Source organism: Hippocampus guttulatus, chromosome 1 (assembly GCF_054856545.1).
Source record: "Hippocampus guttulatus isolate MCC_2025c chromosome 1, RoL_Hgut_1.0, whole genome shotgun sequence".
Classification (NCBI taxonomy): domain Eukaryota; kingdom Metazoa; phylum Chordata; class Actinopteri; order Syngnathiformes; family Syngnathidae; genus Hippocampus; species Hippocampus guttulatus.
Genome location: NC_141261.1, coordinates 4,947,273 through 4,970,941, shown reverse-complemented (window position 1 = coordinate 4,970,941; position 23,669 = coordinate 4,947,273). Strand labels below are relative to the sequence as shown.

Below are 23,669 nucleotides of genomic sequence, written 5' to 3'. Positions count from 1 at the left end.
ACAAATCTAGTTGGGTTCCTGAGTCGATGTCAAGGGTGTGCACTGGAAACAATATCAGGGAAATTGGAGCAATCATTTCGACACGGCTTCAACGTGTACCAAAGGCACACAATGGCATTGAGAAGGGCCTTGTTTGTTTTACTCGAACGATTGCAGAATGCGATGTGAGCCAGAGAGTGGTATCTACTGTAAATAAAATGCATTTACATAGCATGTAAAAATATGCAGCATGTTATTGGTAGTAAGCCTCCGGTTAATTCCCTGAAGCCCTCGGAAGACGCGACGACGTTAAGGCTTTTATCGAATAAAGGATTAAGTGTAATGTAGGCTGACATGAGCTCATGTCCATTGCGCTGCATTTTTTATTTTATTTTTTATAATTAATGTCTCAATGAATAATTCAACAATCTTGCTGGACAAATTTGAGCATAGCTGCAATATGAAAGTGTCCAGCACATTGATGATCCGAGTTAGGCCTTGGCAGGTGTCTGTGCTCCACTGGGAGTTATTTCTGTTTAGTTACTTAACTGATTTCCCTAAAATGTTAAGGAGGGACCGGGAAGGAACAAAGTCAAAGAGTTCGATTGTTATTATCGTAGGCTAACAACACAGTATGTGAAGTATAGATTTTGAAAATGGATAGCTATGGATCCATTGGTGCTTAATTGTATTGTCACTTCAAGCTTGGACAATTTGGAGTTCAAAACATGCCTCTGAAGTCGGAGCAAAATTTTGGTTGGAGGTCTGACTTTTGACATGCGATGTCATGTGAGGCGCCAGCTGAGTGAGGCGACTGTGTATAAAGTGTCACTAACGGAACGAGAAAAAGGGGCTGCCCCACAGTGAGCTGTCTTTCTGTGGTGCGACTCGCCTCTCAGACACGGGACGGTTGTGCGGGTGAAAGATTTTTCTGATTGACGTGTACACAAATCATTGGTTGGGTATTCTATTTTTTACATCTGAATTCAAGTTAAGAATGTTAACATGTTTACTTGCACATTGCTTAAGGCCTGGTACACACATCAAGACAGTCAGGCTGTTTTTGTCCCGATTTTGCCGCTTTCCGACGTCAAACCCCCTAAATTGCTCTATAGGGGCCCTTAGACAGCTGGGATAGGCTCCAGCACGTACGCAACCCTCGTGAGGATAAGCATTTCAGAAAATGGATGATGGATGTCCTATAAGATTATCTTTTGGACTCAGGTGTGTTGAGGGTGAATTTGCCCCAATAATAGGGTCCGAAAGTAGTCAAGGCTAGCACTCTTAAATGTTAAATGTGTTCAATATGTATAACCAAAAATCTTTTTGTGCGGGGAAAGCTGACGACTCTCAAATCATTCGATGCCATTAAGTGTGACGTGAACGAAATTAAAAAAAAATTGGCCCTACCTGATCGTTTTTTTTTTTTGTGGTGGAGGGTAGTAGTTCCATAGACAGCAAGACGTATTTTCCAAAGCAAGTCTTTTGTTGCCGACGTCGCTATCTTACAACGGTCTTGCCTTCGGTCAACTTCGGAAGGAATTATCAACACATACCCTCAAATGTCGACTTGTTTTCGTGTTCGTGAGATCTAGCAAGAGCCCTCCCTCGGAGTTTGAGATTCTTGACCACTTGTGGAACAGAGTCTTCATAAAAGTGGTGTTCTGTGTCGAGTTTATTGGAGAATACCACACACAAGCCGACGAAAATGGTGAAATACCCCCCCCCCCCCCCCCCTATACCAGATGTGTGGTGTCTGTCACAGATTTTAAAAAAATAATAAGATTTGAAAAATCCTTCTGTGTGTACCGGGCTTTAGAGTGAAATAATTGTAATGTGTAAATTTAGTGAAAATGCCAGGCGGCAAAAGTACTCACACACTGTACAAAAATGTTACTCCGGTAAAAGTAGAAGTACTGTACCGATTCAACTCATTTACTGATGTAAAAATATTAAAGCATAACTCTCAAATGTTTTTAAACGCATTTTTTAAATAAAGGTTAGACAGTGCCTATTCAATTCATACCAACGACTCTGAACACAAAATATAGGTTCCATCCATCCATTTTCCGATCCGCTTTGTCCTCACAAGAGTCCCGGGGGGTGCTGGAGCCGATCCCAGCTGTCTTCTGGCAGTAGGCGGGGGGCACCCTGAACCGGTCGCCAGCCAATCGCAGGGCACACAGAGACGAACAACCCTCCGCGCTCCTGCTCACACGTAGGGACAATTTGGAGTGTTCAATCAACCTGCCGATGCGTGTTTTTTGAATGTGGGAGAAAACCGGAGTACCCGGAGAAAGCCCTCGCAGGCCCGGGAAGAACATGCAAACACAGGAAGGCCGGAGCCGGGATTGAACCAACAACCCCTGCACTGTGAGGCCGATGCGCTCACCACGCACAACCGCGCTGCCAAATACAGTTTCCTTGATTTATTAACTTGCAATAAACGGTTGCCCTGGCAACATGTCAAGTCTTATAAGTAAAACAAAACATCAAAACAAAATGCGAAACGGAATCAACACGTATGAGCAAATGAAAATCTTCTTGCCGTTAACTTTGGTGGTCAGAGAACCAAATAACCAACATGCCAAACCCACGTCAAATTAATCCATAACAAAGCACGCGTAGCCAGATAATTGAAATGTCACGCGGCACGACCCACCTGGAGCACCGTCTTCATGGTGACGGGGGCCACGGTGGCGGTGCAGATGTTCTCGTCCTGGCGCGTCTCCTGGCCCATGATGAAAAGCATCGGCGTGGACAGCGCGAAGGAGGCGAGCCACATGCCGCTGATCAGCTTCTTGGTGCGGCTACGGGACATGATGCTCTTGGCTTTGAACGGGTGGCAGATGGCCATGTAGCGCTCCACGCTCAGCGAGGCGATGTTGAACGCCGTGGCGTACGAGCAGCTGTCGCGCAGGTAGTAGTAGCCTCGGCACACCGCGTCCCCGAACACCCACGGGTGGTGGAACCAGATGAAGTTGTACAGCTCGATGGGCATGGAGAGCACGAGGATGAGCAGGTCGGACACGGCCAGGCTGGCCAGGTGGTAGTGGACGGTGCTCTGCAAGTTCTGCAGACTCTTTTTGCTCAGGAGGGTGTACAGGGTGATGGAGTTGCCCAACGAGCCCACAGCGAACAGAAGCAGGTAGATGATGGTCACGATCACTTTGGAATAAACGTCCGTGTTCACTTCCAAGTCCTCCCTCTCCTCCGGATCGAGGTCGGTGGTGCTATTGTAGAAGACGGAATGATTCCAGAAAAAGATCTGCGCCAGGGCGCCGCGGTGCGTTAAGTTGAAATCCATGTCTCGCCCCTTTTGCGCATGCAAGAATCTCGAACTGAGCTTGTTCTTGAAACTAGGCGATAACTGAAAACGGTTGCCACACATATCAGAGGACGCGGTCCGGTGTGGGGAGGACAGCGTAGAGAGGAGCGATTATATTTTGCACCCAGGAGGCGTGCACCATGCAATTGGGCGCTGCTTTGATGACGCAAGGGTGGAGTCTTGATTATTTGCACTTCTTTCCCATTCAGGACAAACTTCATTCACAGTGCAAAACTAATAATAATCACAAAAAAAACATGGTATTTGTTTTACCCCGCCCCCAATGTAAATGGAACTCTATATTTTTAAAATATATTGAATCATGAACAGCCTACAGCAATGACAACGATTATTTAGAATTCAGTGTGTGTGTGTGTGGGGGGGGGGGGGGTATTTAAGTAGTAAAATTCTGCATTACACAAATGCAGAAAAGGGAAGCTCATTGCAATAATAAACATGTGAGCTGAGGTGGTACATGACTGTGCAACATCTTCAGCGGCGGAAATTTCTGCCCCAATATTTGAGTGATCTGATCTTGCTTCCAAATACAATATCGGTTTGACAGGAAACATGCTTGGACTGAATATGTCAATTAATATGTAGTTAGATGTTACTAGCTCAACTATCTATACAGGAATAATATCAATAAATAGGAAAATGGAGGACTCGCATACCAACATTATTTTTCATCTAAGCACAACTTTCATTTCAACCAAAACACAAATATATTTTGTATTTGAGGGCGGCAGGGTGTTTGACTGGTTAGCATATCTGCTTCACAGTGCAGGGGTGCAGGGTTTGATTCCGGCTCCGGCCTTCCTTTGTGGAGTTAGCATTGTTCTCCCGGTGTTTGCGTGGGTTTTCTCCATGGACTCCCGTTTCCTCCCCCATTCCAAAAACATGCGTGCCTAGATGTGACTGTGAGCACAAATGGCCGTTTGTCTACGTGTGCCCTGCGATTGACTGCCAACCAGTTCGGATGTACCGCGCCTACTGCCCGAAGACGGCTTTGTTAGGCTCCAGCATCCCCCGCGACCCTTGTGAGGATAAACGGATCGGAAAATGGACGGATGGATGAATTTTATTTGAACACGCATGCTAGCAAGCGGCTAATCATGTTTTTTTTCTTGTGAGAGGGTATCGGGAAGTGTATTACATTTTTCAAAAACACGTAAACATGAATGTATTCTCCTTTAGGACCACTTATTATATTTGAAATTAACTTCCTGCTGAGATGTTTATTTTTGCAGTTATCTTAGTCAGAAGCTTGGTCATGGACGGCTAACTTACTCTTTGTCATGATCACGTTCTGTTCGTGTCCAGCAGGTGACAGAGGCGTTCCCGGTTTTCCTGCGGCACACCAGTTTTCTTCTTCACCCCGCCCCATTTTTTTTTGGTCTCCTGCCTCTGCTTATGTTCTTCGTTATTCAAATAAGTAGTTCTTGGTGCGTTTCAGTGTATCCGCGGTTTGTTCTCCACGCAGTTTGATCTATCTTATACTTTTGTTCCAAGCTATTTTCGTTGGTGTTTTTTTTTCCCTTGCCTTGTTTGCTTCACATTATTCCTGGCTTGTTGTCCAGCGTCGTTATTTGTACTTTGTCGGCCTTGCACCTATTTTTTTGTCAAGAAATATTTTTGTTCGATCAACTTTCCTGATTCTACATTTGTAGGGTCCGGTACCTTCCGGCCGCCTTATCCTCTTACTCTTTGTAATGTACTTTGATTTATACCCCAAAAAATGAACTTTATGGATGCATCATCTCCAGGTTTAGCGAATGGAGGTGTAAAATTTACTCAAAAACTGAACTTGTAAATGTACCTAAAATTTATGAGTCAAAAACAGTTGCCTTTTTTTGTTTTTCCATTATGTATCATTGCTTGGGTTTGCATTACTTCTTCGAGGACAGCCTTACTAAATATCTTTGATGATTTAAATGCATAACTACCTTTATACAGAGATCCTTTCTTTTTTCACATCTCAATACTTTTCTCACTGTTTGCAATTATGTGATAGGCTGCCAAAATGATTGTGTCTTTCATACAAATGAGCATCTCTCGCTGTAAAAAACGATTAGAACAAAATGGATGTCTTGCCCGCACTTAACACTGCTGCTCTGAAGCAGCGTTACAAATTTGTTATGGAGGTGCCCTCACATTAGTCTGGATGCGCTTGTGTATGAGAGTATCAGGATAAATAGTACCGGTACATATTTTTTTTAAAAATCAATTTTTGTTTCGAACTGGAGATTCCTATATACCCAGGCAGGAAATCTTGATGATGAATCCAAACAATACAATGTCATTTGCCGCATAAAATAACCACATCACGACATCTAAAATAGCAACAAAATAAAGTAAGGCTTTAACTTTCATCAGGACATTCGATAATTTAAAACAGTCTTAACATGTCTAAGACATGATTTTATCAAAATTCCCCAACATTCAAGAATTATATGACATTTTATCAAACAGTTGTGTCACGTTGCGAGGTGGTGGTGGACCCCAAAAAGCAGGCACGAGAGAGGAGCAGGTTGTACTTGAAGAATTGTATTAAAACTGAGAAAACTAAATCCCAAAACAAAGTCCTAAGAACAAAACAAATCCAAAGTAACAAACAAAACCATGGCAGAAACTAAAAACTCTCAATAACAAAAACATGGCCGAAACATGACTGAACAAACAAGAATGACAGCAGCAAGGAAACAGCAACAAACAAACATGACAGTAGCCAAAAGCAAACACAATGACCCGACAATCAGTGGTCGGGCAGGAGTCCTTTTAAAGAGCTCTAACCAGTGGTTAGCACGTCGGCTTCACAGTGCAGAGGTACCGGGTTCGATTCCAGCTCCGGCCTCCCTGTGTGGAGTTTGCATGTTCTCCCCGGGCCTGCGTGGGTTTTCTCCGGGTGCTCCGGTTTCCTCCCACATTCCAAAAACATGCGTGGCAGGTTGATTGGAAGCTCTAAATTGTCCCTCGGCGTGAGTGTGGGCGTGGATGGTTGTTCGTCTCTGTGTGCCCTGCGATTGGCTGGCAACTGATTCAGGGTGTCCCCCGCCTACTGCCCGAAGGCGGCTGGGATAGGCTCCAGCACCCCCCGCGACCCTAGTGAGGATCAAGCGGTTCGGAAAATGGATGGATGACCTAACGACCAACAGGTGTGCAGCTGCAGGGAAAAGCCCCACAGTGCCACCTGTTGGTCACAAACCAAAACATGACAAGTTGGTTCCAACCAAGCAATTTGATTGGACCAAAGTCAATTCCATGAGTGATGCTGTAGAGTACAACAGCATTGTGGCTTTTATTTTTGTTATTTTGACTTCAAAATGGCGCCGCGTGAGTGGCTGCCTTTCCAGCAGCTCCTATATTTTGCTGTTCGACTTCTTCCTTTCATAACTTTGCTGTTGTGAATTGGGAATTTCTCCACTGCGAGACTAATAAAGGTTTTTCTTATCTTATCTTAATTTTACTTATAATCCACCTCACGGGTATTCTAAAAGGTAAATTTGACCTACACCAACTTTCAGTGGTTATCTAGGGCCCTATTTTCATAGACTGTGCACATGTACTCACAATAAAAACAGGTGCATCCTCATTTTGGTGCCAGGTTAAGTCTAGTTTACTGTGTTTGACAATTTAGAAGCCCCTCGCTGAGTGCCCCGGCACACTGAGGGCGTTTTTTATAACACGCCCCCGGTGCATCTGAAAATTTGGTAACAAAGTAGACTAGATGTTAGACCAGGGGAAAGTTGAGGCGCAGTACACTTGTACTCGTGTTCATTCCACATTGCTTTCCTACTTCACAAAAGGTTCAAGTTCATGATTATCACCACACTTGTTCTCCTTGGCCACTGATACCCTATCAGTCATTTGATTGGCCAAAAATTTCTTGAGGTCTCCTATGACGTGCTTTCTGGAGTAATGTTCTTTAGAATCATATTTTTCCCCAGAGCTTTGTTTGTCAGGATTCCCAATTACACTTCCTCAGTGGCATTTGGCTTTAGATGTTCCACTTGAATTGGTTATTTGTGACAAAGATCAGCGCAGAAAAGCAGATGTTGGTGAAAAGACTCCATTGTACATGCATTAGATTGATTGCTTCGGTGTTGGAGGTGTGTGTGTGTGTGTGTGTGTGTGTGTCAAACACCATATGGACTTTCATCAGCTCACTGGCAATGAGGGAGAGAATTGAAAATGTGAAATGCCACCTGTGCTGTATACATTCTATATATATATATATATATATAATTTATTTTTGTTTAACGTGCAGGCAGAGATTAATCGCAGCTGCCTCTCATGGGTTCCTTGTACCACATCCTGATGCATTCAGATTCTTGACGCATGGCCCTATATTTAGCTCCAAAGAATCCAATGTCAATACAGTATAAGTCCCATTATTTTAAATTGTTGAACGATGTGTGTTGCGTTTCTATTGCCTTTGACAACCTTTCCACTTAATTTTATCCTTGATTCTTTTGAAATAAGAGTACCGCCCCCACCCAAAGTAGCGCGTCCCATTACTTTGCAACTAGGCTGCACAAACCACTACCTTTTCCAAGCGACGGTCAGACTCCACAGAAGAAAAGCCACGTTAAAGGCAAAAAAAGTAGCAGTGCTACGTATAAATTAGCAGAAGCGTTGTCAGCATTAGCTTCTACTACGCTAATTGCCAATGGATCTTCAGCAGCTTAGTAATCAACCGCTGTCTCCAAAATGCAGCTAATGCTTCTACGTCACCTGTATCAGGAGTGTCACACTAACATTTGCCACTTTGTAAATTTGGTTTCCCTCCGAGGGCCGTTATAACTGTGAGAAACATGAAATTGTCATTGTATCATCACAAACTGAATTTGAAATCATGGAAATTTGGTACTATGCAAATATAAAAGCGTAGCGCTATTTTTCAATTTATACTAAAAAGGGATTTGACACAAAAAATGTTTGTAATGTCTGTTAAATTTGAAAGCTTCAATTTCAGAAAAATATTTTCTGCCAAAATGAAAAGTACAAACTCGGCAAACTCTGGGCTTCCCCTGGCCATCCCTGGTAAGAAAAACTGTACTAGGTATTGTACAGTTGAGATCGGTGAACGGGTTCGAGAGTGCTTGATAATTCTTTACCCTGTTGACTGAAGAATTTCAATCACATTTTATTCGATTTTAGCTCGGGACGCTTTTATATCGAAAGAACAGAAGAGTAATCATTGTCCTTTAAGAGAGACGAGCTCTTTACAGACTGCCTATCAATGCTCCTGTGATCTTTTGTCAGCAGATTAATCAAAGTTTGAAACCAAACGAGGACCACAGTGGTCTTCCCCCCAAAAAAGAGCTGAAAAAGGTCAAATGTCACCTGTACTCATGCTGTACATGCTCAAAGCAGTTTAGCTACTGGAACACGTTCTCTTTTGAGTACACACTGCACATCACTTCTCATATTTGCTCTCCCGCATCACATTTACACCACTCTCAATTATTGATAAGTTATTGGAAATTACGAGGCATGTAAAGAAACGACTGGCAGCCGCACTCATAACTCAACTGGCTGCTTATGTAAAACTGATGCATAACATCGCCACATAAGACCCTTCTTGCTGACGTCAGTGTCACAAAAAGTAAGAAGTTGAAGTAACTCTGCACACACACACACACACATATACACACACAATTAGTTTGTGTTCATTTTTTAATGGTATGAAACAGCAAGTCTCTTTTTGGCTTAAAAAGGAGGCTGTGTTGACTAATCATTTCATTTCAGAGACCGACTCGACTGCAGAATAAAATAACAAAGAAGCCGAATGCAACAGCTGAATCACCACTCGACAGCAACAACCAGGCCAACAAATAACAATCTGTTTTTACCACTAGCCACAGGCGTGTTCTTTTATTGTTTCATAGCCTGAATAATATGTTTGAAAAACATGGTGACAGAATTTTATCTCGAAAAAAAATGTAGTACTGTATTGTCATTTTGTCACACAACATTTACTTACGGAGCCTTCATCTGTCAGAAAAACAATTATACTGCCAGACAGTACACTATAAAATCCCAAACTGCCAACTCAGCAAATATTCAACCCTCTCCAGTTGGTTTGTCTGATTCGCCACCATCACCATTGCAGACTTTTGACAGCATCGGCCATTTTAGACAGCCCCGTGTGGCATTTGGACCAGGGTAGACGGTAGTCTGAAGTCATATCAACTTTTTCATCTAGGACAGTTTCCTAACATATTAACCAAAATTGGATTTTTTATTGGCCTGTGTTGAGTTTTAGAATGTGCTAACTATGGCAATGTCCTTTGCTCTCGTTATTACCAAATGCATACATATTTTACAGACATGCATTGCCACATTACACAATGGCACACACACACACACACACACACACAAAAACACCACTAACAATCACATAATGGCCACGATAATTTTTTTTCAGAGCTCCGAGCCTTAAATTGAGGGGTGTGTGCATCTTAGCGGGTGGGCATGGTCACCTCTGACCCACCGGTAGAATTGGGTCTCTTTCACCGGTGCTGCTTGCTTCTCCTCATGGAAGCAAGATCCGTACATAGAGCAGGTGTGGCCACTTGTTTTTATTTATTTATTTTGATTTGAATGTTTGCACAGTGTTTTGGATCTACCAAGTATTCAAATATCTGCAGTTGCCCAATAGCGAGCTAACCGCATGTGTTCATCTGGCATCCGGAGTGTCATTGTTGATCCTTGAGGTTAAACTGCTGCGCAACATAATGACTCCTACACCGTTGATGGATGTCACCGATTGCATCTGGAGTGTTTCGTGGAAGCTCTCCATTGAGACGCTCCACCGTCACACACCTTCCATTGTGTGTGTTAATGAGCTTCGTGTCTCAAGTCTTAGCTCATCGCTTAAATTTGTCAGCCCTTTTTTTCTGGCATGATGAGAGTTACTGTCTTTACGAGCTTGTGCTCAGGCTCATGTTTAATTGGTAGTGGCCATGTAATTACACAAGTGTCATGGGTGCTTTATGTTTATGTTTCTGCTATAACGTGCTGCCTGATTGCGTCCATCAAAATGCTAATGAAGTCACTGATTTTTTTGTGAATATTCAAACCCTTGGACTGACTGGCAATCAGTCCACCTTGTACACCTTTTGCTCAAAGTCAGCTGGGATAGGCAGTATTGAATGGGAACAGCGACGAGCATGTACTCTGAACAACCATTAAGTAGAAATGAAACCTCTTTGTTTTGTAATTTTGTTGAGGATTTTATTCAGGTTGAATTTACAACAGTGGTCCAGATTCCAATTATGATTCGATGCTTTTATCTGATTTTTGTTGTTGTTTTTTTTAAGCGGCCATTTAAATTTATGTATCAAGTGAGACAATGCGGCTTTGTTTACATTCACTGGACACATGAAACAACTCGTGTGCAGACACAAATTACACTTAACTCCTAAAGTGTCAACACCATGTAGGAGCAACACGTATTAAAAAATGATAAACAATATAAATATCAAACGCAAAGCCTGCGATTGGCTGGCTTGAATGGATGGATGATTGTATCAATGTGTGTCATGTGACATAGTCGTGCTCTTCCCATAATCGCTCGTTTTATCTGCCTCCGCGTGCTTGCTTGACATGTCTTCAATTCCAAAAAAATTCCCAAACAAACTACTTTGAGTTATTCCTGATTTCATGTGGGTGCTTTTCTGTAGCCTTTGGGGCCGCCTACCTCCACGAGTCATGAAAGAAGGAACCGATAAAAGATGCATCCAGCAGCAAGCACTTGCCGCCCTCAGGCTGCCTGCAATTCACCTTGTCTGCCATTTATCAAGCCTTCCATTCCGTAAGACCGCCTTCTATTCTCTTTCTTTCCCTGGAACATCTTTTCCAGTGCTCTCGAGTGTTCAGTTCCTATATGCTTAAATCGATTTTGTTGATTCCCATTTTTTCAGGGCTGGGAAATAGATTTTTGACCCATAAGCTCTTTTGCTAGTCTCCAGATTGTTCCCTGTATATCCCCTTAATTCTAGGTTGTTTCTGATGCATCCTCCTATGGCACGTCACTGTTTCTGCCCGAGATTGTTATTTATCTATTGATCCATACCCATTTCCAGTCTTGTTAAGTTATTTTTGATTATTAGTGTGCATTATAATTTACATGATCCATGTTATCATTAATTGTCATCATCCTGTTCTTGTGTGTCTCCAGCAGGTGGCAGAAGAGGGCCTTCCCTTCAGTGTGCACACCTGCTGCCAATTTGGTCATCAAGTTAGCGAAGTAGCGAAGGACTGCCAAGATCCCTTGTCTGTGGGATTATTGACCTTGTTTGCTGCTCTGGCTCAAGTGTTATTTTCTAGACGTCTCGAACTAGTCATTGACGTTTTTTGCTCTGTAGTCTCTCGCCTTGTATTCATATTTTTTGTTGCTTGATCTTGCTCTGTTTTTGTTTCGTGCAATTGCACTCTAGCCATTTTGTTTATATCCTCGAATGAACAATTTCCCTGCCTCTGCAAGCGTTCTTTCTTTAAGTATGTTTTTTCCTGATTCTTGTTGACCAACGATTTCTGTTCCTACATTGTCGGTACATTTTTGTGTTTTTGTTATTAAATAAATATTTTTTGTACGGATTTTATTTGTGTCTACGTTTGTGGTATCCGATCACCATTCAGTTCCTTCCGAACTGTGTCAATAATATATAATCAAATGTCATTTGATAAAATTTGTTATTTCACAAGTGCGTATCGAACTGCATTAATTTGTTTCCAAGAAGTAGCTCCTCATTTGAAAAGGGTTGATGACCCCCTGCTTTGCATTCTATTGTTGCTCCCTTGGAGAAGATAAACTAATAAACATAGCACCAGACAAAAGTGCTCTTTAATTATGTTATTTAAATGAGGGGCGGTGTCAGTGATGATTGTTTGGCAATGTTCTGGAGGCGAACGTATAACAATACCCTCAATGGGCCAATTTTAATCCTGGTTGCAGTCAGAGAGGTGAGGGACCATTCAATGAAAAGAAAATGGCGACACAAACGGTGTGCGATGCAGACAGTTGTTAGAGTGTCTCCCCCCCCCCTCGGATGCTGCTGCGTGTCCACAACCTGTAGTCACGTTAATTCCCGGGGTCCTAAGTAACGTTAATTCCCGGGGTCCTAAGTAATTTTATTGATTACACAGTCATGGATTGATGACGCATTTAATTAAAGGAGAATGTAAAGGCGTGTGCTCACGTGAGCGGCAGCTCATTTGAATTAATAGTATTCGATGTAACATGCCATCGAGCACAAGGTGCCCAACATGAATCATCATGTGATATTTCTTCTTGGCTCTTGCTCGCAGATTTATTTCATGCACTGGTCGGGATCAGCTTTCAGGCGGCTTGATAGGAAATTAATTGAAAGTGGATTAAATCAATAATGAGTTGAACTCCTCAGCCAAGACGTTGCATTTGCCAGTTTAGACACCTCATCCAACCTCTCCTGTCCACTCTATGCAATCACCCTCTGCAAGCATAACCGAGGGCAGTTTTATTTGTACAATCAACTCAGATGTCTGGATAACACTTGAAAACATGCCGATTATGTTTTGGGACTTCAAATTTATTGTTGTGCTTTTCGTTTCACATGAGTTGTCCATATGGATTTTGTGAAATGGGCCATGTGGCGTGTCAAGTTACGACCTTAGCGCAAGTCCAATGGGTTAAAAAAAAAAAAAAAAAAAAAAAAAGAATCCAAACAAAAAAAGGGTGCAAAGAAGGTATGAATGCCCTGGTTTGTATTTTTAATCATGTCAACGTAACACATTACAACTCAAAAGTCATACAATGTACTGTACAATAAGTCAATAGTTTTGTTGTTGTGATCATCATGTCTTTGGATCAACCAATATACAACTCTTGTCACTTTTACATTGCAGCAACTGATTGCATGTGAGCTATGTTCCACAAAAAGAAAAAAAGAAAAAAAGCAAGACTTATTGCTTATTGATATTACTTCCTTTCTCCCGAGCACATCATTGAAATAGTCATTTGTGTAGCTGTATGACATCCTGTAAGCAAATACACCTGTTTTCACCTTTTTTTTTTCTTCCAGAGGTGGCTGTCATCGCAAGTTATACAAATAAAATGATCTATGCCAACAAACAAACAAAAAGACCAAAGGCTGGAATGCACAACTTTAACATTGAACTCAAAATATAGAAAACTACATTTGGATATTGTCTATCAGACAGTACCCAGTTTCTTAATCGGAAGCAAAGAGATGGGACAGAAAGTGTGGAAAAAACCCCCCCCAGCAACAACATTATTTTTATTTTTTTTGCATACACCTGCTAGTTAAAAGGAAGTGTGAGGATAAGTGCATCCCTAGCAGGTGTAGCTTGAGGTCAAAGAGCCAAACGTGAAGTCGAAGAATACAACAGCATCGCTGAAAGGCAAAGAGCCATGTCAGAATGTCCCTGTCAGTGAGACGTTCATAAGGACCGTCCCCAAAACAAGCACTTGGAGCGATTCCATTCAGTGAAACGTGTACCTTCATTGACTATTAAGTTGAGGAGCGCCTCACGTAATTGTCATGTCATCATCATTCCCATCTCTTTTCGATGCTTATCATTCTGGGGAGGGTCTCAAAGTCCTTTTTAAGTGGCAATAATACATTTCTATTGTACTAGCGTTCACAATGGTGTCCTAATTAGCGGGCAGTGTCAGTTCTTTTCATTATTGCCACATACGGAGCCACACCTCCAAATGAGATGAGCCAAAATGGTTCCTTAATTTCTGACGAAGTACCTTCTACCGCCAAAGGGTTTGAGTTGACGCCATTGAATCTTTAATCAAGCTGTTTTTTCACGGGGGTCCCATTTTGAGTGAATAGGCTCCACTCCCCTTTGTAAGTTTGTAAGTGCTGACAGACGGATTGTGAGTTAAAGGGCACTTTTGTCAATACGGCACGACTCGAATATGTGGCATAAGAATAAATGAGCTTGAAGTGCTTTTTTGTTTTGTTTTGTTTTTTGCCTCCTTTTTTTTCTCAATTGTATTTTTGAGCCCTTCGGCGTAAACAGTATGCTGTTGTGTTCTTGTAGCACTTGCCTGGAGAATTAGATCGGGTACATTAATGATAGAAGGCTTATCGTCAGGGAGCGAGTTTGTAGGAAAAAAGGGGTTTCAATGTATTCAAGGTTATTAGTGAAAAGTCTATCAAAAATACTGTTACTCTTTTCTTTTTCTTTTTTTTTTTTCTCTCCCAGAAGAGAAATACACAAATGCTGATAAAAGTCTACACGTTAAGCTAATGGCACATACATATACAGGTTCAATACAAAATTTAAAAACCATATGAACATATAAGCTGAAACTTTAAAAGGAAAAAAAATACTCTTATTTAAAATAAAAAAAAAAAGGTTGAAAGTGCTAGAACTCAGATTAGCTCACAGAAACCCAGGGAGGACAAACTTAATACATGCCAAAAGCTTTTCACTTCTTTTTTTTTTTTTTTTTAATATGTAGAAGGTGTTTTGAGTTTTTTTTTTAATCTTTAGAAATATTTGTTACAAAACTAGAATATGTTTAATTTGATTGCTACAACATTTGGCTTAAGCCAAGGTTTTTTTTTTCTTAGAAACAACCTTTTTATTTGAATCATCACACAGCTCAATTTAGAATCTTGCTTTATTGTTTTGTTTTTGTTTTGTTCCTCAAGACATATTGTCTTAAATACTCAAAAAGGTGCCGTCAGCTAATTCGTTTAGGATTAATAAATCGCGCCATGACTCATTTACAAGAGCCAGTTTGAGAATAAGTACAATGCAGGGGGTAAAAAAACCAAAACCAAAAAAAAAAAAAACAACCCACTTCAAATCAAATTCCGAAGTCGAACGATGAAATCATGAAGGGATGAACTAGTGACAACTGCGGGACAATTATTCTGTGTGGAGCAGCCTGGTGCTTTCATTTCCTCCGGTAAAAATGTCGGACAGCACGTAGCATCTCATGACAAGCGATTGTGCAAAAGTGTAGTTTCTTCTCCCCAGGTTTTGGTAAGAAAAATAAAAATGAGGTGATGTGTTGTGTTTTTTTTTCTCTCGAGGTCCTTTGTACAAACAGACAACAATAATATCAACAAACAGACAAAACAAATAAATGACCAAAAAAAAAAAACAATACCCCGCCATTGTTTTAGACTCCTTTTTCTGTTTTACTCTACTAAGCAGCCGAGAGAAAGAGGGAGAGGGAGGATGGGTTGTGTGTGTGTGTGGGTGTGTGGGTGTGGGGGGGGGGCTGAGGCTTGAGGAGCTGATGTATATTTAGTCAGTTCGGGTTGGTTGTGCGTCCTTCTGTCCATTTTGCAACAACATAACAAACAAATAAACCAGAAAAAAAATCATCTAGTGGTCTACAGTTGTCTGCAACCGTAGATACGAGCAGCAAGAAGTATTTGACTTTTTATGTGCTATGTTTTTTTTTTTTTGTGTGTGTGTTTGTTATTCATCAACAGCTCAACAGCCTGAAGTGGGCGTGGCCTTCTCATAACTCATCGCATGAGGTTGGCCGTAGCTTTAAATGAGAGTACATATAGTGGATAAAGGAATCGTGAGTTGATCAATACGTGAAACAACCAAAACGATCGTCGACACCCTAAAACGTTGACATTATGGGGCCTCCTTTTGCTTTAATGACGGGTTGACCGGGAGCCTTGCAGCATGCTACATCTTCACCGCTCGCTTGTTTTGATTTGGATGTAAGTTTTGGCTTGTTGTCATGATGAAAACTCTCGATTGTTTGATGCAAGATCCCCCCACCCCCCGAAACAAAATTTCTTCCGACACTTTTTTAAAGTTATGTGGGAAATGGGTTATTTGTCTAAAGAAGGTTAAAGTGTGACTCTATTGCAAAAAAGTATGCTTAGTCTAAAAATCCAGTCCTCAAGAGGCCCTATCAAGCCTGTTTTAGATCAGTGATTCCCAACCAAGTGTGCCGCGAGAGCTCTAACGCTGTGCGGAAACGAATAAAACTTCACTTAACTGGTAAGAAAAGTATTTTTGCAAAAGCATCTTTGCCCGGTTATCTATGCCAGCAACTTATAGTGACAGAAAGAACAAATAAATGATCTTGTATCTAATTGACATATGTATCCTCTTTTTGTGGCAATTTTGTTTGTTGGTGTGACGTGCGATTTTTTTGAACTTAAAAAATAAAAGTGCCTTGGCTAAACTAAATGAGGACCCCGATTGTTTGACTCAGGCGCGTTGGAAGAGGGAGACATCGAAAACAGACCGGAATAGGGGCTCTCGAAGCGCAGACATGGCGTTTGGTCTAAAACAAAAGCAGTGGAAGCGTATGCCCACAGTGCGGCATCATGAGGCTTCGAGGCTGTTTTTCTTCCGATTTAGCAGCAGCCTTATAAGTCAAGGTGGAAGCACTTACGAGCGGGTCCAAACAGAAATCAATTTTGACAGAAGAGCAGGCAAAAATTGCCTAGTTAAGATGTCTCATGCTGAACGACCCCATTAAAGCAAAAGGTACTAAAACAAACTTTTTTTTTTTTATTCCTCTCTACTAAACGATTTCCTCTTGTATTTTTCCTTAGTTTCGTTTGAATTTATTATTATTATTTTTTTGTGAGTTCTCATGGCCTAAAACCACATTTCTATATCCACTATATGTGGCCTTTTGAGGCGTAGGGTTAATTTTGGGCTCAGGTTCCTATAGGCTGGCGGTGAACAGGATTGAAAATATCCGGAACAATGACCTACGATCGCGCGTAGTCGGTTCGTCCATGTCAGCATTCTTATCGACACATTCTAGCTAGATCAAATCCTAAGCGATACCTTCGTGAGCCTGCTATAAATATCGCAGCATCCACAGTTCTGATTCCGCTCTCGTAACTCAAGTACATGTGAAGGTAATGACTGGATATGAGAGAAAGCTTAAGGGAAAAAAAAAAAGAAGCTAATACTTCATCCATTGTTTCAGAGAGAGAACGAGAGGCAAGATCAACACAAATGTAAACCTGCCGGACAACCAAAAAGAAACATCATCACTTTGTTAAACTAAATAAAATACGCATTTACTGAGATAAAAGTGTTTACGCTAATCATTTTTGAGATATTTCGTACACTGCAATAACATTCTTGAACACATTTTTTCCTCGTCTGCCTCTGTAACTCTTTTTTTGTTTTGTTTTAAGCATTCACATATGTCAGGGATCCTCATGACATCTTTTCGAAAGAGACGGCCCAACCTAAAGCGGCCGATTTTATGCGCCGTGACATACGAGAATTTAGTCAGAAAGCAGGATTTTTTTTTTTTTTGGAACGGGATCGCGGTGATGTACTCCAGACAAAAAACAAGTAGCATGTCGTCCACTGCGACAGACGAGACATGCCGCTGCGCAAAAAAAGGATCGTTTGCCAATAACAAATGTTATATTTTGGAATTTGCGTCAGGGGGGTGATGGCATATATTTTGATAACATTCAGCGTTGAAAAGAAAAATGCCAAAGCTTTTACAGGGCGAAATATCCGTTTTTGACGTTCCTTGCAAATCCCTACTAAATTCTCGCAAGTACAGGCTCTTTTTTTATGGGCTAGTGAAGAATCCTCCACAAGAACACTTTTTAGCATAACTGTTGGAAGGACGTCGATTCTGGGCGTTTGCGACCTCAAAAGTACGATCATGAGGGATGAAACAAAGCCGATTCCTAAAGATGGAAGTGCCTTCGGCTAAAATAAAAAAGTGCTTCTCTTGATGATTTTTTTTTTTTTTTAAATCTGCATCATGTTTAAACCAACATTTTTCACATTTCTTTCTTTTTTTTTCCCCTTTAAAATGCCAGATGCTTTTTCCGTTTTGCATTCAAACGTGACTGTGACGGACGCCAAGCAATAAAAAGGGGCCATCCGCCAAATTTACAGATTGCGAAAAGAGCACTCCCCCCCCCACCCCCAGAAGGATCCCATTTGTGCGATCAAATGGGAGAACGTTTGAGGTAAATTGTGGATTCCGTAGCTCTTCTTTTCCCTCTCAAGTTGAGACGTTCTACTGTGGTTCAGGGAAAAGAAAAATTAAGTCAAACAAAAATATCCATTTCAAACGGTATATATTTTTTTCTGGGTCACAACAATAAAGATCGTCACTAAACTTTGATATATGTGTCCTATTGCTTGAGAAAGAAAGCAGTACCGTGACTCTGCCTGCTACACTACTAAATGGGGATGCAAATATAAGGGGACATAAATGGCAATGGAGAAAAAAAAAAGCGTTAATACATCATTAAAACTAGAGGAAAAAGGAAAATAAAATCCCAAATAAAAGCAGCTTCCTTTTCTTTTTCACCCCATTTTTCCAAAAGGGCCTTTTGTATACTTTTAGGGATAAATTCCAATCTTGTGTGTGCTTTCATTTAAGGCATCTAAGTTTTCTCGCTTTTTTTTTCTTCTTTTTTTTTTTTTTTTTTAAATTCAAAATCTACTCACTTGTATGTTTTAATCTAGCTTTGAAAACGCTCACTGAAAAGCCTGGTGGAAGCGAGGCAGTGTGGTGGTACTAAGGCTGGAGCTGAATACTGGTGGAAGAGGGTGCAGAGGTCCAAGTCCCAGACCCCCGCCGGAGCTCTGATGCTCCTGAGGTTGTGGTTGCAAAGAGGTAAGAGGCGCCATGGCGGCTGCGGCGGCAACTGCTGCGGCGTGAGGCTCGGCAGCGTGCAGAGATGAAGAGGAGGAGGAGGAGGAAGACGAGGAGGTGGCAGACGAAGTGTAACCCATCACCAGTCCTCCCGTGCTCATGGGGGCGCTGTAGGGAGGGAGGTTGAGCGGAAGGAAGCCCAGCAAGTGGGAGAAGTCCATGTTAGCAGCAGAGAGAGACTCGGCGATCACCGCGGGGCTCTTGGACAGCAGGGGATCTCCGCACAGTTCTTCTGCCAGGCCAGCAGGAGGCTCCAGTCCATCCTTGGGGGGCGAAACAGCAGCGTGAGGCTCCGCGGAGGGAAGCGGGCCTGGCAAGCCACTCTGCAGATCCATGAGGAAGCTCTCCATCTCCACCTTCAAGGGTTTGTCCAGCAGGTATGAGGTAGATCCCAGCTGGTATTTGGGGGCTTGCTGGGAATGGTGCTGCTGCTGGGGGACCGAGGGCTGGTGGTGGGGCGGGGGCGCCGGAGGGGAATGGTGGTGATGGTGGTGGTGGTGATGGTGGTGGTGGTGATGGGAGTGGGGGTGCAGGGATCCAGTGGACTCCATGTGGCAGCCCATGCCCACGGATAGGGGCGCGGACATCAGGGGCGGGTGAGGGTGGGTCACTCCGGAGTTTGACATGGCCTGCAGGTGGTGGGGGTTGTACACGCCCATGGGGAAGGGGGCCCCGCTTGGGAAAGGCTTGCCCATCATGGGGTCCTTATTCGGAGCCACGCTGCACATCATGGGGCTGAGCTCCTCCTTCACGGTGCAAGGAGGCGACCCGGAGGCCAGGAGGCCCAGCATATCCGGGGGCTCGGTCTTGATCTTCAGAAGCTCCTGCGAGTGGCTCTTCTTCACGTGACGCGTCAGGTGGTCCTTCCTGCCGAAGCGCTGGGCGCAGTACTGGCACAGGAAGTCCTTTCGGCCGGTGTGCACCACCATGTGTCGCCGCACGTCCTTCCGCGTGTAGAAACGGCGATCGCAGTGGTCGCACGGGTGTTTCTTCTCCTTGGCCCCGCCGGATGATTTCCCCGAGTGGCTCTTGAGGTGCTCCAGGAGGACGGGCGTGCTCTCGTACCTCTGCATGCAAACTTTACAGGTGAGGTCCCCCGCTGTGGCTGAGTGCATGGCCACGTGGCGCTTGTAGCCCAGTTTGGTGTTGTAGGGCTTGCCGCACTCCTCGCACTTGAAGGCCTCCTTGTTGGGGTCATGGGTCTGCAGGTGGTTCTTCAGGTGGTCCTTCCGGTGGAACATTTTCTCACAGAACGAACACTGGTGGGTCTTCTGTGGAGAATGTGTGGCCATATGCCTGCGGAGGACCAGATTTGATTAGCGGGCCAGAGGAGATTGCACTAACCGCATTCGTGTATGACGTCAGTACAGTCAAACCTCTGTTTTCGAACATCTCTGTACTCGACCAAATCGGTTTTCGACCAAAAACTTCGAGTTTTTTTAATGCCTCGGATGACGACCGAAAATCGGTTCTTGACCAAACTGAGCGCACTTGAGTGACTCCTCTCGCTTTCCCTACACGAGAAAGTGACGCTTCCTTGTGTAGGGCTTCATTGTGAGCAGACGTGTTCAATCATGATTTTATTTTATTTTTTAAAGTGCGTGGTTTCCGTTTTCAAACAAATCGGTTTCCGAACAGCCTTCTGGAACAACCGAGCTATGGCTGTATAGCTAAGTTTCTTTTTCAAGGTAACGGTGGCAACACCGCATCATATCATTACCATTTTTCAAAAATGAAATTAAGAGAAGAGAATGAACATACGGTATACAGCACAAGTAAGGAATAAATACAACATAGCAAAGGGAGTTTTTGGTACCAGTGAAATTCATGAATTCAAAGCCTTAATGGGAGCGGTTCGATGGCTTTTCCGGTTACCCGATGAAAAAATACTTGCGCAGTCTGCTCACTGAGTGACAACTGCCAACAGACAGACAGCAACCTCAATTTTTAAAAAAAGTAACCTTTCAGCTCCATTTTGGTTTGCAAGACAATTTGGGTTGGAAATGCCCATGATGCCATTTTCCAAGCTATTTTTGTTGGGCTTTACTCCCTCCGGCATGTAAGACAGTCGTTTTAGTCATAAACATTTATTATGTAAAAAAAAAAAGCTTTCCTCCGATTGGGTCACTGTTCTCCTTAATGGGATCAGGAAAACACATTTATTCTGATTGGAAGCTTCATCGTGTTATCGGTGTTGAAATTGAGTAGGCCGGAATTGTGGCCAGCCATGATGCACTCTGGGGTGGCCACGGCAACGCGATGGCCCAGTTGCACTCGAAGAAAAAAGCAAAAGGCACGCTGAAAATTCAGATTTGTAAACAAAAACGGTATGATTTGTCAAGTCATGTGGTTCGAGTCAAAGTCAAGTCGAGTCTCATGAGACGTGTGCAGTCTTTCGTAAGTCAGGAATCTTAAGTTGGCATCTGTCATTTGACTTGGGTCCCTCACTTCTGCTATTCTGTGTCTATATTATGACCTTGACCTATCAAGCATGTGATAAACGCTCTGAGTACCTGAAGAGTTTGTATTTGGAGCTGAAGGCCTTGGGGCAGTGCGGCTGCGAGCAGTGGAAAGGTTTCTCTCCCGTGTGACTCACGGCGTGCAGCCGGAGCTTCTCCTGAGAGGCGAACAGAGCCCCGCACACCAAACACTCGTTCCCTCTCCCCGCCTCTTCTTCCTCGTCTTCTCTCTCTTTCCCCCTCTCTCGCTCTGTGCGTGGCAGCGAGCCGGCGCTCCCAAACAACTTGACGGCAGTCCGTCGTCCCTCTTCCTCCGGCGTCAGTGCGGTAATACGGTGTGAGGCATCGGCGGCAGCAGCTGCCATGGCAGCCCTAGAGAGCCGCTGCCATGAAAGTCCACTCGGGGTTCCCCTGCCTCGCGGGCTCAATGTCGGAAGTTGGAGGACCGACGGGTGGTTTGGGTGGCAAAGTGGCGGCTCAGTAGAAGCTTGAGTGAAACATGGAGATGAGCGAGAATCTGCAATGAAACACAAGGACGGATGTTAGTCTGCATTCTGACCACTGTCGAGGTGCCGAGTGGTACCTCTTCTTACGAAATTAATTGGTTCTGGAAGAAATTTAACTTGACAAGTTTGTACGTAGAGACGCGTTTTCCATGTAAATGCCCTAATTCGTTCCAAGCCTCCCCAAAATTCTGACAAAAATGTTTTCCACGACATAAAAATGCATCAAAATATGTAACAAATACATGTTTCAATTACATCGTTGCACAAAAAATGAGTGTTGTGCATGATGTAAAAAACAAAGAATAGAGTAAAGAATAAAAATGTTCATTTAACTTTGAACCGAGTTCTCGGTTTTTGCCCTCTTTCGTCCATATTCTCTCTCACAAGTGGTTTTGGCCTGGCATTTTGCAAAGGACTGATCCAAGGACGTTTGCTTTTGTTGGCTTTTAACATCCATCCATCCATTTTCCGAACCGCTTGATCCTCACTAGGGTCACGGGGGGTGCTGGAGTCTATCCCAGCCGTCTTCAGGCAGTACGCAGGGGACACCCTGAATCAGTTGCCAGCCAATCGCAGGGCACACAGAGACGAACAACCATCCACGCCCACACTCACACCTAGGGACAATTTAGAGCGTCCAATCAACCTGCCATGCATGTTTTTGGAATGTGGGAGGAAACCGGAGCACCCGGAGAAAACCCACGCAGGCCCGGGGAGAACATGCAAACTCCACACAGTGAAGCCGGAGCTGGAATCGAACCCGGTACCTCTGCACTGTGAAGGCGACGTGCTAACCACTGGACTACCGGGCCTTTTGGCTTTTAACAATCCTTCGAAAAGGTCCAAGGCAAATATCAGCATAGTGAGCGATTGCCCGACTGGTGAACACTTTTTCTGGGTGATTCACATTTACATACAACCATCAAAACACCTCCTGGGTGAATGACGAGGACGCTGCATCGACGCCTAACTATCTACCTACACACACAGACACATACGGTAGAAGTCCCTCTTAGCCAATGGGGTGCCAGGATGGTGCTCGGTAACAGCCAATGGCAGAGCAGTTATGAGTATGTTGCGTTCAGGAAACCCGGAGCTGCGAGTAGTGGGCCAAACTGTATTTTCACCTTTCGTGTCTTGAAATTTGTTTCGTAACGAGAGGCAATATTTTCCCGTTGAGGCGTTTTGTAACTTGAAAATTTCGTATGGAGAGACGTTCGTAAATAGAGGTACCACTGTATTTGGTCTAATACAAAGTATCCTACTTACTAATCCTGCTGTCTGTCTTTATTTCCTTGACATGTGTTGCACTTTTCCTCCTCTCACGTCTCCTCCTCACCCAGTTCCAAGAGCCACGCTTGGCGGCGAGTGCCAAATACTCTTCTGCATCTTGACTCTGGGAGGAAAACAAACAGAAAGTCGAACATGACAAAGTTGTGTCAACATGGCGCGATAGATATTTTAGAAGATTTTATTACGATTATCGTCTTGATGAATTGGTTTCTCTTTGCTTTTGAATTTTTTTTGTACATGAAATGTGCGATACAAGTGAACTTGCGTTGCGTTGCTGCGCTGTATTACTTTAAAACAGAAAAACTGTTGCATGTAGCCTGCCATTAAAAAAAAGTTCTCAGTGTGATGCGGTGCATGTCAGTGGGTCCGTGCTCGCTCAAGAGCGTCTCGACAGAACTAAAGAAAAAAAATCACATTTGGAAAGTTTCCACGGAAATTAATAAACT

The 23,669-nt window shown here is 43.2% G+C and overlaps 2 protein-coding genes across 2 annotated transcripts in view; both read right to left on the bottom strand.

The window, feature by feature from the left end:
• Nucleotides 1-2,623: 2,623 nt before the first annotated feature.
• Nucleotides 2,624-3,346, bottom strand: ntsr1 (neurotensin receptor 1 (high affinity)). Its single transcript, XM_086129224.1, has one exon. The coding sequence runs from the start codon at nucleotides 3,284-3,286 to the stop codon at nucleotides 2,624-2,626; it is 663 nt and encodes a 220-aa protein (XP_085985350.1). The 5' UTR covers nucleotides 3,287-3,346.
• Nucleotides 3,347-18,256: 14,910 nt separating this feature from the next.
• The window catches only part of plagl2 (pleiomorphic adenoma gene-like 2), a 41,070-nt gene continuing 35,657 nt past the window's right edge, over nucleotides 18,257-23,669 (bottom strand). Inside the window, exons 2-4 of the mRNA XM_086130069.1 lie at nucleotides 23,200-23,326; nucleotides 21,479-21,941; nucleotides 18,257-20,261 (exon numbers count right to left, since the gene is read on the bottom strand). Coding sequence (XP_085986195.1) covers nucleotides 18,788-20,261; nucleotides 21,479-21,789 — 1,785 coding nt within the window. The 5' untranslated portion in view covers nucleotides 21,790-21,941; nucleotides 23,200-23,326 and the 3' untranslated portion in view covers nucleotides 18,257-18,787. The remainder of the gene's footprint in view (nucleotides 20,262-21,478; nucleotides 21,942-23,199; nucleotides 23,327-23,669) is intronic.